We start from the raw sequence: 12,169 nt of genomic DNA, 5'->3' as shown, positions 1-12,169 counted from the left end.
GAATCCCTGTGCCCTGTTCGTGCGGATGTAAATGGGTGCGGCCACCGCAGAAGATAGTGCGGAGGCTCCTCAAAAAATTACAGACAGAACTACCACGTGATCCAGCAATCCCACTTCTGGGCATGCATCACAAGAAAATGAAATCACTATCTTGAAGAGATATCCGCACCCCCGTGTTCATTGGAGCATATTTACGATGGCCAAGACATAGAAACAAGCTAAGGTGTCCATCGGCGGACGAAAGGATGAAGAAGTTACAGTATGTACATGATGGGGTATTATTTTCATGCCAGCTATAAAAAAAGAAGAAAATCCCGCCATGGGTGATGTGGATGGACATCGAGGGCATTATGCTCAGTGAACTAAGTCAGAGAAAGACGAATACCATATGATCTTCCTTATGTGTCAGGAAGACCCTGAACCCCCTAAGACCCTGAACTCTTAGAGTCAGAGAACAGATGGGTAGTTGCCAGAGGTAGGGGGTGAGTGATATAGGTGAAGGTGGTCAACACGTACAAATTTCCAGTTATAAGATAAATAAGTCCCCGGGACGTAAGGAACAGCATGGTGACTATCGTTAACAACGCTGTGTTGGTATTTGAAAACCGCTGAGAGAGTAAATCTTAAAGGTTCTTGCATCACAAGAAAAAAAATTAGGGCGCCTGGGTGGTGCAGTCGGTTAGGCGTCCGACTTCAGCCAGGTCACAATCTCGCGGTCCGTGAGTTCGAGCCCCGCGTCAGGCTCTGGGCTGATGGCTCAGAGCCTGGAGCCTGTTTCCGATTCTGTGTCTCCCTCTCTCTCTGCCCCTCCCCCGTTCATGCTCTGTCTCTCTCTGTCCCAAAAATAAATAAAAACGTTGAAAAAAAAATTATAACTCCGCGAGGTAATGGACGTTAACTAGACCAGGTGGTGACCATTTCACAATATATACGTGTATCGAATCGTTACGTGATATGCCTAACATGGATTCGATGTCATATGTCGATTATATCTCAATTAAAACAATAAAAAATCTTGTTAAAATTATAGCTAGTGAGGTTCAGCTCTTTTCAGGTGATTGGCGATCTGTAAACGAAATGCTTATATTCTTTGTCCATTCAGGTTTTGGAACCATAGATTGTTTCGTTTTTTAACGGCTTTGTAGATACATTTTACGTACTGAGAATATTAACTGTTTTCCTGTGAACGTGGTACTAAGTCTCCTAGTCTAGAGCTATGTCACTGTATCACTCTTTGTCCACAACCGTGTGACTGTTTTGGGAGTCAGCTCTGTCCTTTCCCTCAGGTTTAGGCTTCGAAATGTCTACTTTATTCGTAGAACAGATGAGTACTGGTTGAGGGTTTTTTTTCATTTTTTAAATTCTTATCACGATTTAATGGTTTGATTTTAAAAACTAAAATTAACGATAGAACTGGAACTTAAATTTGAGTTATGGTATGAGACGAAGATGAAAATTTTTCCCAAATTACTAATTGCCTCCCAAATAACTGCCCCATCATGGCAGGGACAACGGAAAGGGCTTCCTTGCCATGCTGACTTGTGGTGTCCTATTTTTCAAATGCAGTGTACCCTTGGCACGGAAAGATTTAAATATTTTCAACTTTGGCAATGTTTTTATGGTTTTACTCAAACATTTTTTTAATTTTGTTATTTATTTCTTTAAATTTACGTCCAAATTAGTTAGTATATGGCACAACAATGATTTCAGGAGTAGATTCCTTAGTGCCGCTTACCCATTTAGCCCCTCCCCCCTAAACTTTGACAATGTTAATGACCCAGAAAGACAGCAAATGCAAAATAATTTGAAATTACTCAATGTGCCATACCGAGCTTCTCTTCGTTCTGAGTTAAACTGGGAAGCATGTGGGAATCAGCTACTGACACCTACATTCCAATGAACTTCACGGTTTTTACACTCATCACAAAGCATTTTATGGGGAAATTTACACGCCATAACGAGGGCGAAGGGGCATGGGGTGCCTCTTGGCTGAGTCCTACGCTCACAAGAATATTCCGTGGGGATCTTCAGCTTCTGTTGGTTCAGTTAAAGCAAGGAGAATACTCTTTAGTGCTTACAGAGATAGCCTGTTTGACTATCTGAATCCCATCTAATCCCAGATTGGTATCTTCCCAGATTAAACCAACTTCTCCGCAGGGTCTAGAGTGAGTGAAGGGCGTGAGGTCAAATCCACCTGATAAGGACCTTGCCCAGCTCCCTCCCAGAGAATGTGTGTGGGCTGTACTAACAACCCCTGATAGCTCAATCCATCTTCCTGAGGAGAGGCTTGTTCTCTGCCCGCTGCCGGAAGATCCACACTTTCTCAGGGGCCCTGGCGGCCAGCTCTGTTTTCAGAAAACAACAAATGCCGTGTTGGCCTCACGAAGTCTTCTCCTCCTCCTTCATTTCCTTTTCTTTCCTGCCTGTCTTTAGTTTCTGCATTTTTTACATTTAAGCATAGCTCATTCAGGGCGCTTGGGGGGCTCAGTTGGTTAAGCGTCCCACTCCCGGTTTGGCTCAGGTCACGATCTCACAGTTTCGTGAGTTCGAGCCCCACATCGGGCTCCACGATGGCAGCATGGAGCCTGCTTGGGATTCTCACTCTCTCTCTCTCTCTCTCTCTCCCTTGCTCTCTGCCCCTCTCCTGCTCACGCTGTCTCAATCTCTCCCAAAATAAATAAATAAACTTGAAAACAATTTTAAACATAGCTCATTATATTTTATTTATCTTAAATAACTTTTTTTAAAAAATATTTAAGAATGTGGTATGCAAATTATGTTTTCGAGGGGTGGGGAATTTACAGAGAATCTTTTTGTGCTTGAGTGAAATGATCAACTCTGGTAAAATATCTAAGCATGTTCACTTAATCCGCACTGTAAATCTGTTAAACATAGCCACTTGGCTCTTGTACCAAACAATTCAAGTGACTATCCTACTTGAATTTCTAATTTCTGTTTGTTTGCTACATTCCCACAGCCTGGAACTGTGATGCAATCTACCCCCGCGGAAATCGACTTCTTGGGTCTGAGTCCTGAGGTCTGGGGGCTGGAGAAAATCTCTGATCTTTCGGGAATTTAACCTCTTTCACTGGCAATGAGGCTCGTGCGTTCTAAAACCTCCCAAAGCCTTTTCACCATTGCTATTCTGTACTGTTATTACTTTGGCCCTGAATTTCTTCTAGTTTTTCTGTATGTATTTTGTTATCATTCTGGAGCATATAAATTCAAAATTTGTATTTTATGAATTTATTTGTACTAGTCAGTGTATGCTGAGCATTTTGTTTAACACTTACTGCTAGAGAAGGGAATGTTCCGAATTACCTCATTTAATCATGGCAACAACCACGTTAGATGCCACTGTCCCCACATCACGCGTTGGGAAGCCGAGACTCAGAGAAGTGACTTGCCCAGGCTGCCGTTGCTGACAATGAGCATGTGAAGATCTCGAAACCCAGGCTCTGGCTGGAAACCCAGGGTTCTTTGCATGGTCCTACGTGGCCTCCCTTTGCTGTTTGTGGCCAAGAACCAGCCTCTGCCTTTGCAGAGCTCAGCTCTAGGGTCCCTCTCCCCAAAACCACATGACCCCTCTGCATCCATCTGTAAAACTTCCTAATCAGCCTGAGCGCCTGCAATTCTAGAAGCAACAGAACTGACAGAAAGTCAGATAATTACTGCACTCCAATTCCAGGCCAACCGCCTGCAGAGAGAGGTCTCCTTCTAGATACACTGGAGTTCTTTACCACTGAGTGGCTTACAGCAACATAAATGTATGATCCTATAGTTCTGTAGGTCATGTAGTCAACACAGGTCTTCCTGGGCTAAAATCAGGGTATCGGTGGAGCTAAGATCTTTCCTGGAGGCTCTAAGGGAGCATCATGTCTTTTCCAGCTTCTAGAAGCTGCCTGCATTCCTAGGTCCCTTCGTCCATCTTCAGGGCCAACCACAGAGGACAGAACTGTCCCGCACAGCTCTCTGACCCTCTCTGCCCACCGCCTGCAAGGTCCTCCCGTCGTAAGGGCTCCCAAGGTCAGAGTGAGCCCACCTGCATAACCCGGGCTAATCTCCCATCTCAAGGCCCTTAATTTTAACATTTTCATATTTTTTATTTCACAACTTTTAGTTGCAAGAAACGTGTATACCAAAAAAAAAAAAAAAAAGAGATAAAATATAAATGTAGAACTTAATGATGTATCATAAAGCCAACACAAATATAACTACCCCTTCATCAAAACCTAGAACATAGCGTCCTAGGATTTTGTTCCCCAGCTCCTACCACCTGATTCTACACGCTGATTTAACCAGGCGTGGGGGCGCCTGGGTGGCTCAGTCGGTTGAGTGTCTGACTTTGGCTCAGGTCATGATCTCGTGGTTTGTGAGTTCGAGCCCGGCATCAGGCTCTGTGCTGACAGCTCAGAGCCTGCTTCTGATTCTGTGTCTCCCTAGATCTCTGCTCCTCCCCTGTTCACGCCCTGTCTCTCTCTCTAAAATAAATAAACATCTAAAAAATTTTTTGTTTAACCAGGTGTTTATGGCAATAACTTCCCGGTCTTTTTTCCTTCAGTTTTTCATCAAATTACGCATCCATACACATTGTCTTTTAGTCTTGCTGATTTTCCAACTTTATTCTTTTGCATTTAGCTTCTTTTGCTCCCTCAAAACAATAGGTATTCATCCATGTAGTCGTGTATAGTGTAGACCATTCACGGTTACTGAAGTATCCTGTTATTTGACTATCACTAGTCTGTCATTACCTGGTGAGTCGGGACCTATGTATACTCCATAACCAAGCAGTTCCACTCCTAGATCCGTGCTCTGTGGAAACGCTGCCCATATCTACCAAGAGACGGGCGTTCGAGTACTTGTATATTTGGGGAGAGCCCCAAACGGAAATGACCAGAATGGGATTCAGCAGAATGGAAAAATAATGTAGCATCATCAAATAATAGAGTCCCTCGAGGCGTTTACTTCTGACCACACGTGCCACAAAAGGTACCATGCTAGCAGACCCCGGGGGGATTAGGACAACCTCCTTGCGGGACGGCGTTATTCTGTCCACCACGCCAGACAACCAAAGTCTCTCCTTCCTTGTGAACGTCCAGCACCAATGCCAGGTCTCGACGCCATGCTAGACTTTAAACCTTCGCTTTGAGGATGTCAGTTGAAATCAACACCTCATCTCTGCCTTCTTGGCTGCTTCTTGACCGTCCGAGCCAATTCAGTGAGAGATCCTGTCCCGTGTTCTCACCCCCGCGGCTGCCCTGTATTTGTTCCCTGAAACCTTTCCTTCCACTGCGGACCACCCTCTGTCCTTTGCCAAGGGTCCCTCATTCAGAGTAAATTTCTCTACGCTAATTTCCCCCCCCCACAAAATTCTCCTACAGCCTTCTTGACTCTTCTTGTCTAGAAGATGTTGCCTCCCCCACGGACGTTCCAGATAGGAAGCTCATCCTTCTCGCCAACGACCCCAATTCTTGGGTCCCGACAACACTGCCATTTCCTACCTACCCACGGCTGCTCCGAGCCGCACCGACCCTGCTCCCATGCAGACTAAAATCCCCTTCCCTTTGGATTCATGCCAGGTGACGATGGCTCTCTCCTCCTTGTCTGCAAAACCCCTGCCTTCCGATTCTCCCGATGGAGGTCTCTCCCCAGTCCCAGCCATTTCTCCTTCATTTCTTGGGGGGGTGGGCAACAGAGAATCCACAGCAGCTCTGTCTCCACGCCTAGTTTACGGACAACTCGTGTCATCCTGTGGGCAGTACCACCAACCTAGACAAGCTGAGAGGTAGCGACAATCCCAGGGTGCTACGTTCATGAAGAAGAATCAGAGTAAGGATGATGGAGAGAGATAGGGGTTTGTTGTTTTATGCGGGTTGCTTTGGGAAGGCCTCTGATAGAGTAGCCTTTGAACAGAGAACTGAACAAAGTCACGTAGCAGGACATGCGGAAACATGACGAGAATCCCAGGGGGACGATACCATGCGCCGGGGCTCTAAGACAGGAGTACGACTGGGGTGTCTGAGGAGAGTAAGAAGGCCAGTGCATCCGGGGTAGGGCGAGGGGAGAGGGGTAAGAGGCTGAGTCTGAGTGACAGCCGGGGAACAGATCTGTAGGCCTCCGCCAGGGACACGGTCACTTCATGGTAAACGCAAACACTAACTCCTCTGGAAGAGAACAGTGTTACACATACGCACACACATTAACATCATGTGAAAACCCACATCCGTGTTCGGCGGGTCTCATTTATCTCACGAGAGTTGATACAATGAAGAAAACGAGAATAAACGTGCATGGGTAGCACATAGCAGGGGCTGGACGAATCCTGGACTGGACGAGGGAATACACGAATGAATTAATGAGGGGCCCCGAGCGGCTGCCTCACCTGCCCATACCACAGGACCCCAGAGCTTCAAACCTGGGAGCAAGCCCACATCACCGGTGGGGGCGACAGGCAAATACAGGTAGATGGGCAGACAACAAGCACGGACCAAGTTGTGAGGAGAAACGGATAGATGAATCCATAGGCACCGGTGAAGATTTTCGTACAAGTCTATCAGAAATGTACGGGTTGAGCCCAGTTAGATGGATCGGAATATAGAGTATTAGAAAAACAAAATTAGACACATGTGGAACCTACGGCCACAAAGGTAAAATTTATTCTTTGGAAATCCACATAGATATTTTGAAAAATTGACCCAGCTTTAAGACACAAAGGAAATCTCAACAGAACAACAGGCCACAAATTCCACCCACTATATGAATTAAGCTTTCACAATATGAATTACTCAACAATTAAAAGACACTTTAAAACATCTGTTATGTTTCAAAACTTTAAAATTCACTCCTTAAAAAAAATACCTGGATTAGGGGCACTTGGGTGGCTCAGTCGGTTAAGTGTTGGACTCTTGATTTCGGCTCAGGTCACGATCTCATGGTTCGTGAGTTTGAGCCCCACATCGGGCAGAGCCTGCTTGGGATATTCTCTCTCTCTCTCTCTCTCTCTCTCTCTCTCTCTCTGTCTCTCTCTCTCTCAAAATAAATAAATAAACTTAAAAAAAATACCTGGATGAAAGAGGAAACCAAAAAAGATACCAGTGCCTTGACAGCTTATAGGACAATTTTACGGAATTTTCCAAACACAAATCATCTGTTTTACATAGATATTCAGAAAAAAGGATAAAAGGCGGGGCGAGAAACATACAATTCATTCTATAAGTCTAGTAAAACAAAATATAAGAAAACAGTTCAAAAAAAGAGAAGTATAAGCTGATCTTACTTTTATTTTTTAGATGTTTTATTCATTTTTGAGACAGAGCAAGACAGAGTATGAGCAGGGGAGGGGCAGAGAGAGGGAGACCCAGAATCCGAAGCAGGCTCCAGACCCCGAGCTGTCAGCACAGGGCCTGACGCGGGGCTCAAACCCACAAACTGCGAGATCATGACCTGAGCCGAAGTCGGACGCTCAACCCACTGAGCCACCCAGGCGCCCCGATCTTACTTTTAGACATAGAAGTAATGTGTGTGTGTGTGTATGTGTGTGTGTGTGTGTGTGTGTGTGTAGGGGAAGGGATGGCAGGGAAAGAGAGTATGTGTGTGAGTGGAGAGGGTATTGTAAGATATCAACAACTCGTGGATCTTTTTTTTTTTTTTTTTTTTAATTTTTTTTTTTCAACGTTTTTTATTCATTTTTGGGACAGAGAGAGACAGAGCATGAACGGGGGAGGGGCAGAGAGAGAGGGAGACACAGAATCGGAAACAGGCTCCAGGCTCTGAGCCATCAGCCCAGAGCCCGACGCGGGGCTCGAACTCATGGACCGCGAGATCGTGACCTGGCTGAAGTCGGACGCTTAGCCGACTGCGCCACCCAGGCGCCCCTCGTGGATCTTTATATAAGTGTTCTATGGGTTTGAAACTTTTCTAAATAAAAAATTAACAAGACTTTCTCCTTAACAAAACAAAACAACCCCATCCCAAACTCTCTGGTAGTATTGTGTGTTGAATTGTGTCCCCCAGAGATATATTCAAGTCCTAACCCCCAAGACCTCAAAATGTGACTGTATTTGGAAATAGGATTGTCGTAGACGGAATTTGTTAGGACGAGGTCCTGCTGGAGGAGGTGGGCCCTTAATCTGAGGGAGATTTGGACACAGACAGACACAGAGAGGAGGTCATGTGACCACAGAGACTGGATGTAGCGATGCCCTTCAAGACAGCCTGCAGGGAGGGGCCGTTTGACAGCTTCCCAATCTTTGGGATCTGCTCAGTATTCACCCCAAGGCCACGGCCTCCCGGCGACTCCAGCCAAGGACGAAGCACACATGCGTATTGGGGGCAGAGGCAGAGCGGGGCCGTTTGGGCCTCAAGGCAGGACTGTGCTCTGGGACTCCCCACCAGCCCCGCGACCTACTGACAGCCACACGGCCCAGACCTCCTTCCTTCCCTCTCCCCCATGGCGGGTTTCAGGCCAGAAGCTTCTGGTCCACACTCTCCCTCTCTCCATCCTGACACTCTCTCTCTTCTCATTTCGTCTTGGCCTTTGGTCCCCACCTGACTTCAGGGTTTCCCTGTGGGACAGGTAGCTGCACCAGGGCCCCACCGTCCCTAGAAAGTCTTGCTCTCCTGGCTGCATGTGGAGCTCCAGGCCAGAGTCTGTATCTGGGGGAATTCATCCTGTAACGGGATCTAACCTTATAGCTCCTGCAAAAACACACCTTCCATTTGAAACAACAAAGCGGGGGCGCCTGGGTGGCTCACTGGGTTAAGCGTCCGACTTTGGCTCAGGTCATAATCTCGCAGTCCGTGAGTTCGAGCCCCGCGTCAGGCTCTGTGCTGACGGCTGAGAGCCTGGAGCCTGCTTCCCATTCTGTGTCTCCCTCTCTCTCTGCCTCTCCCCCGTTCATGCTCTGTCTCTCTCTGTCTCAAAAATAAATAAACGTTAAAAAAATAAATAAATAAATAAATAATAAAAATAAATGAAGTAACAAATCGACATCTTAAAGCGGAATATGTACTTTCAGAGTCCAAAGACTCATATGGCTGAAATACACATCCACTCTTCTTCTTGTGCCAGTGGAGACTTGGAGGGGCCCCACGAGAAACTATCTCTGCACGGGCAGGAGGGTCTCTGTGATACAGACACGGGGTCAAGTCCCAAATGGAAGGCTCATACCTGAAGCACGAGAGGCCCCTATCATCCGTGATCGGATAAGTCCCTCTCTCTTTTTGTTTCTTATTAATTTAATCTTTCCCCGAAAAATTTCCAGGTGGTGGTCTAGTTTTTCTTTCAAATCATCTGGAAAAAAAAAAAAAATCCAACACTTGACAACTTAGAAACTAGAACTACAGACAAGATAGCAATATATCACACTTTTGACGGATTGCTGAAAACCATGTTCTGCCACAGAAGTGCTAACGTTACAAATGTTATCCTATGTGAGGAAGGGAGAGACACGTGATTCAGCATTGAAATCAACCGTAAATATTCTTCTAGGTTTCTAGTGAAATACCTCTATTTTGATAAGTCATTGTTAAGAATTTAATAGAAAAAGCGTGAGTCTTGGCGCTTTGGAGCAATCTGACTTTCTCACTAACATGTCAGCTCTCAACATGCCTCTTACACGCTCTGGGCTCTGTGCTGACAGCTCGGAGCCTGGGGCCTGCTTCGGATTCTGTGTCTCCCTCTCTCTCTGCCCCTTCCCTGTTCATGCTCGGTCTCTCTGACTCTCAAAAATAAATAATGAACATAAAAAAAAAATTTCAAGCCACAGTCTAGCAGAAGGTCTCCCGCCAACCCCCGTCCCTTGCTCAGGGCTTTGGGGACTTCTCGCTCAGCATGCGGCCAAATGTGCTGCCCGGTGCTACTGATTGGATAAGGACTCTGACCATCTCTACACATCCCCTCCTGTGCACAACAGTAGAAATAAAGAGTGGTTCTCGGAGAAATCACGTTATACATGGTAGTGCCTGGCCAACGTGTGAAATTCCTAAACGTAGCTGACGTTGGCTTGAGTAATCTTCAGTTGGACAAAGTAGAGTCACTTCCCCACGGGTCAGTCTCCTGGAACATGCTCTTTTGTACCCCTGCCTGTTCGTCTCCCTACTCTCTCTCCTTTTTTTCTTTCCCAGCCCGCAGGGGGTCAGATTCACAGTAGATTAGGTTAACTTTTCTGTAGGAAACCTATCCAATACTGATATATTGCTTCCAAGGGAAATGGACCCCTACGGGGACTTACAGACTCCAAGCTTTTCACTAGTCTGGGCCCTCTTGGTTTGCCTCAGGTTTATAATTAAGCTGTAAAACGGATAACGAATCAGATTTTGTATTCATATCACGACTCTTTGAAACCAACGAGCAGAGGAGAGCATGCTCTTGACTGCAGTTGGTCTGATGAGAATTCTTTCGTGAGAAGGACTTAGGTCCTGTCTCTTCCCTGCATTAAGCCTCTGCTAGCACTCCATTTCTCCAGCGAAAATTCAACCAGAGTCCCTCATGAGCGGCGTTGCCTTTTGGTGGCTCTGGCTGTATGTCCACACTCTCTCCCAATGCTATACTCATATGTAAACTACAGGAAGTACAGAACTATCCCAAACTCAGGATGTTACCTCTGGGCCTTGACAACGCTATTTCCTCTGCCTAAAACACTTTCTCCCTCCTCTCCATCTAGGTACCTCCAACTCACCCCTCAGACATGGGTTTAGATGTCATCTCTTCCTGAACAGCCTCCATGACCTCTGAAGACCAGGTTGGTGCTCCTATATTTACCTCATGGAAGCACTGATCGCCCGTGAGCCCAACACCGCGGGGCAGGGACCGGCTCTTACATCCCCACCGGTGAGCCAACGGCGCCTGCCTCCACACCCATCAAATGTGAAATGAGTAATAAAAGAACCCAAGCGCCATCAGGGATCGCCTTCAGAGCACACGACATCGATGGATGGAGTTCTGTCTTACCAGAGTCGCTCATGTCGTCTACCAGAATAATTTCTTCAAGGAAGTGGCGTGGGGTGAGGTTTACGACACTGAACATGGTCCGAAACAAGGCGTTAAACTCCTCGTTGTGGAAGCAGACGACAACACTGGCAGTAGGTAGGTTGGCTGGGTAATGTTTTTGCAAACACCTGCGAGGATAAGTAAAGGGAAGAAAATGATTTGTGGTCTCACTGACGCAAATCATTTACGGTTTTTCCTCTCTATTCCCGTAATGGATGATTACGATAATAAGGTGACCGCACATTTGAAAACACCAAAATTAAGGTACAAAAGCTCTTCTAACTTCTTATCTATTCTAATATTTTCTCTTAAGTTTTTTTTTAACATTTGTGTATTTATTTAACGTTTATTTATTTCTGAGAGACAGAGTACAAGTGGGGGAGGGGCAGAGAGAGAGGGAGACACAGAACACAAAGCAGGCTCCAGGCTCTGAGCTGTCAGCACAGAGCCCGACGCGGGGCTTGAACTCACAAACTTCGAGACCATGACCCGAGCCAAAGTCAGATGCCCAACCGACTGAGCCACCCAGGTGTCCCAATATTTATGTCTTTTTGAGAGAGAGACAGAGAGAGACAAGAGAGAGGGAGACACAGAATCCGAAGCATCTCCAGGCTCCAAGCTGTCAGCATAGAGCCCCACACAGGGCTCGAACTCACGAACTGCGAGATCATGACCTGAGCCAAAGGCAGACTCTCAACCGACTGAGCCACCCAAATGCCCCTAAGTCATCCCCCCCTTCTTCGTGCCAGCAATAAGTGCTCTTCCCTGGAGACTCTGTTTGGACCATCTTAATTCAATTCGAACACAGTGTAAACGTGACTCATACGGGTATTTTGGTTTCTATTATTAAAGTGTATTAACACGCTGATTCACGCTGAAAGGCACAAATCCACCACATTGCACTGTCTGCAAAGAAAATCTGGTGCCTCAGTTTGTTGCAACAAAGAAGTGCAGTGGATATAGCGTGATTGGATTTCTTCCAGGGATTTGACAAAAGTGTGTCATTATTTTCGTGCATAGGAGAGAAGAACAGAAGCTGAATTGTAATAATATTCGTTATTAGCCGTTGATTAGCGTTTGAATTGCTGCATCATGTGGTTGTATTGTGAAATATTTCGGTTGTAAATGGCAACCCCCCCCTCCGGTGCTAATATAAGCAAAAGAAAGGGGAGTACATTG

The 12,169-nt window shown here is 46.1% G+C and overlaps 1 protein-coding gene across 6 annotated transcripts in view; it reads right to left on the bottom strand.

The window, feature by feature from the left end:
- GALNTL5 (polypeptide N-acetylgalactosaminyltransferase like 5) overlaps nt 1-12,169 on the bottom strand; it is a 57,593-nt gene that overhangs the window by 26,725 nt on the left and 18,699 nt on the right. For 5 of the 6 annotated variants that reach the window (XM_047848947.1, XM_047848945.1, XM_047848944.1 and 2 more), the window contains 3 exons: nt 10,952-11,118; nt 9,170-9,292; nt 6,383-6,550 (listed from right to left, as the gene is read on the bottom strand). In XM_047848947.1, coding sequence (XP_047704903.1) covers nt 6,383-6,550; nt 9,170-9,292; nt 10,952-11,118 — 458 coding nt within the window. The remainder of the gene's footprint in view (nt 1-6,382; nt 6,551-9,169; nt 9,293-10,951; nt 11,119-12,169) is intronic. The other variant, XM_047848946.1, reaches the window with a different exon arrangement.

Source organism: Prionailurus viverrinus, chromosome A2 (assembly GCF_022837055.1).
Source record: "Prionailurus viverrinus isolate Anna chromosome A2, UM_Priviv_1.0, whole genome shotgun sequence".
Classification (NCBI taxonomy): domain Eukaryota; kingdom Metazoa; phylum Chordata; class Mammalia; order Carnivora; family Felidae; genus Prionailurus; species Prionailurus viverrinus.
The sequence above is the reverse complement of the archived record's forward strand: the minus strand, read 5'-3'. Positions and strand labels throughout refer to the sequence as shown.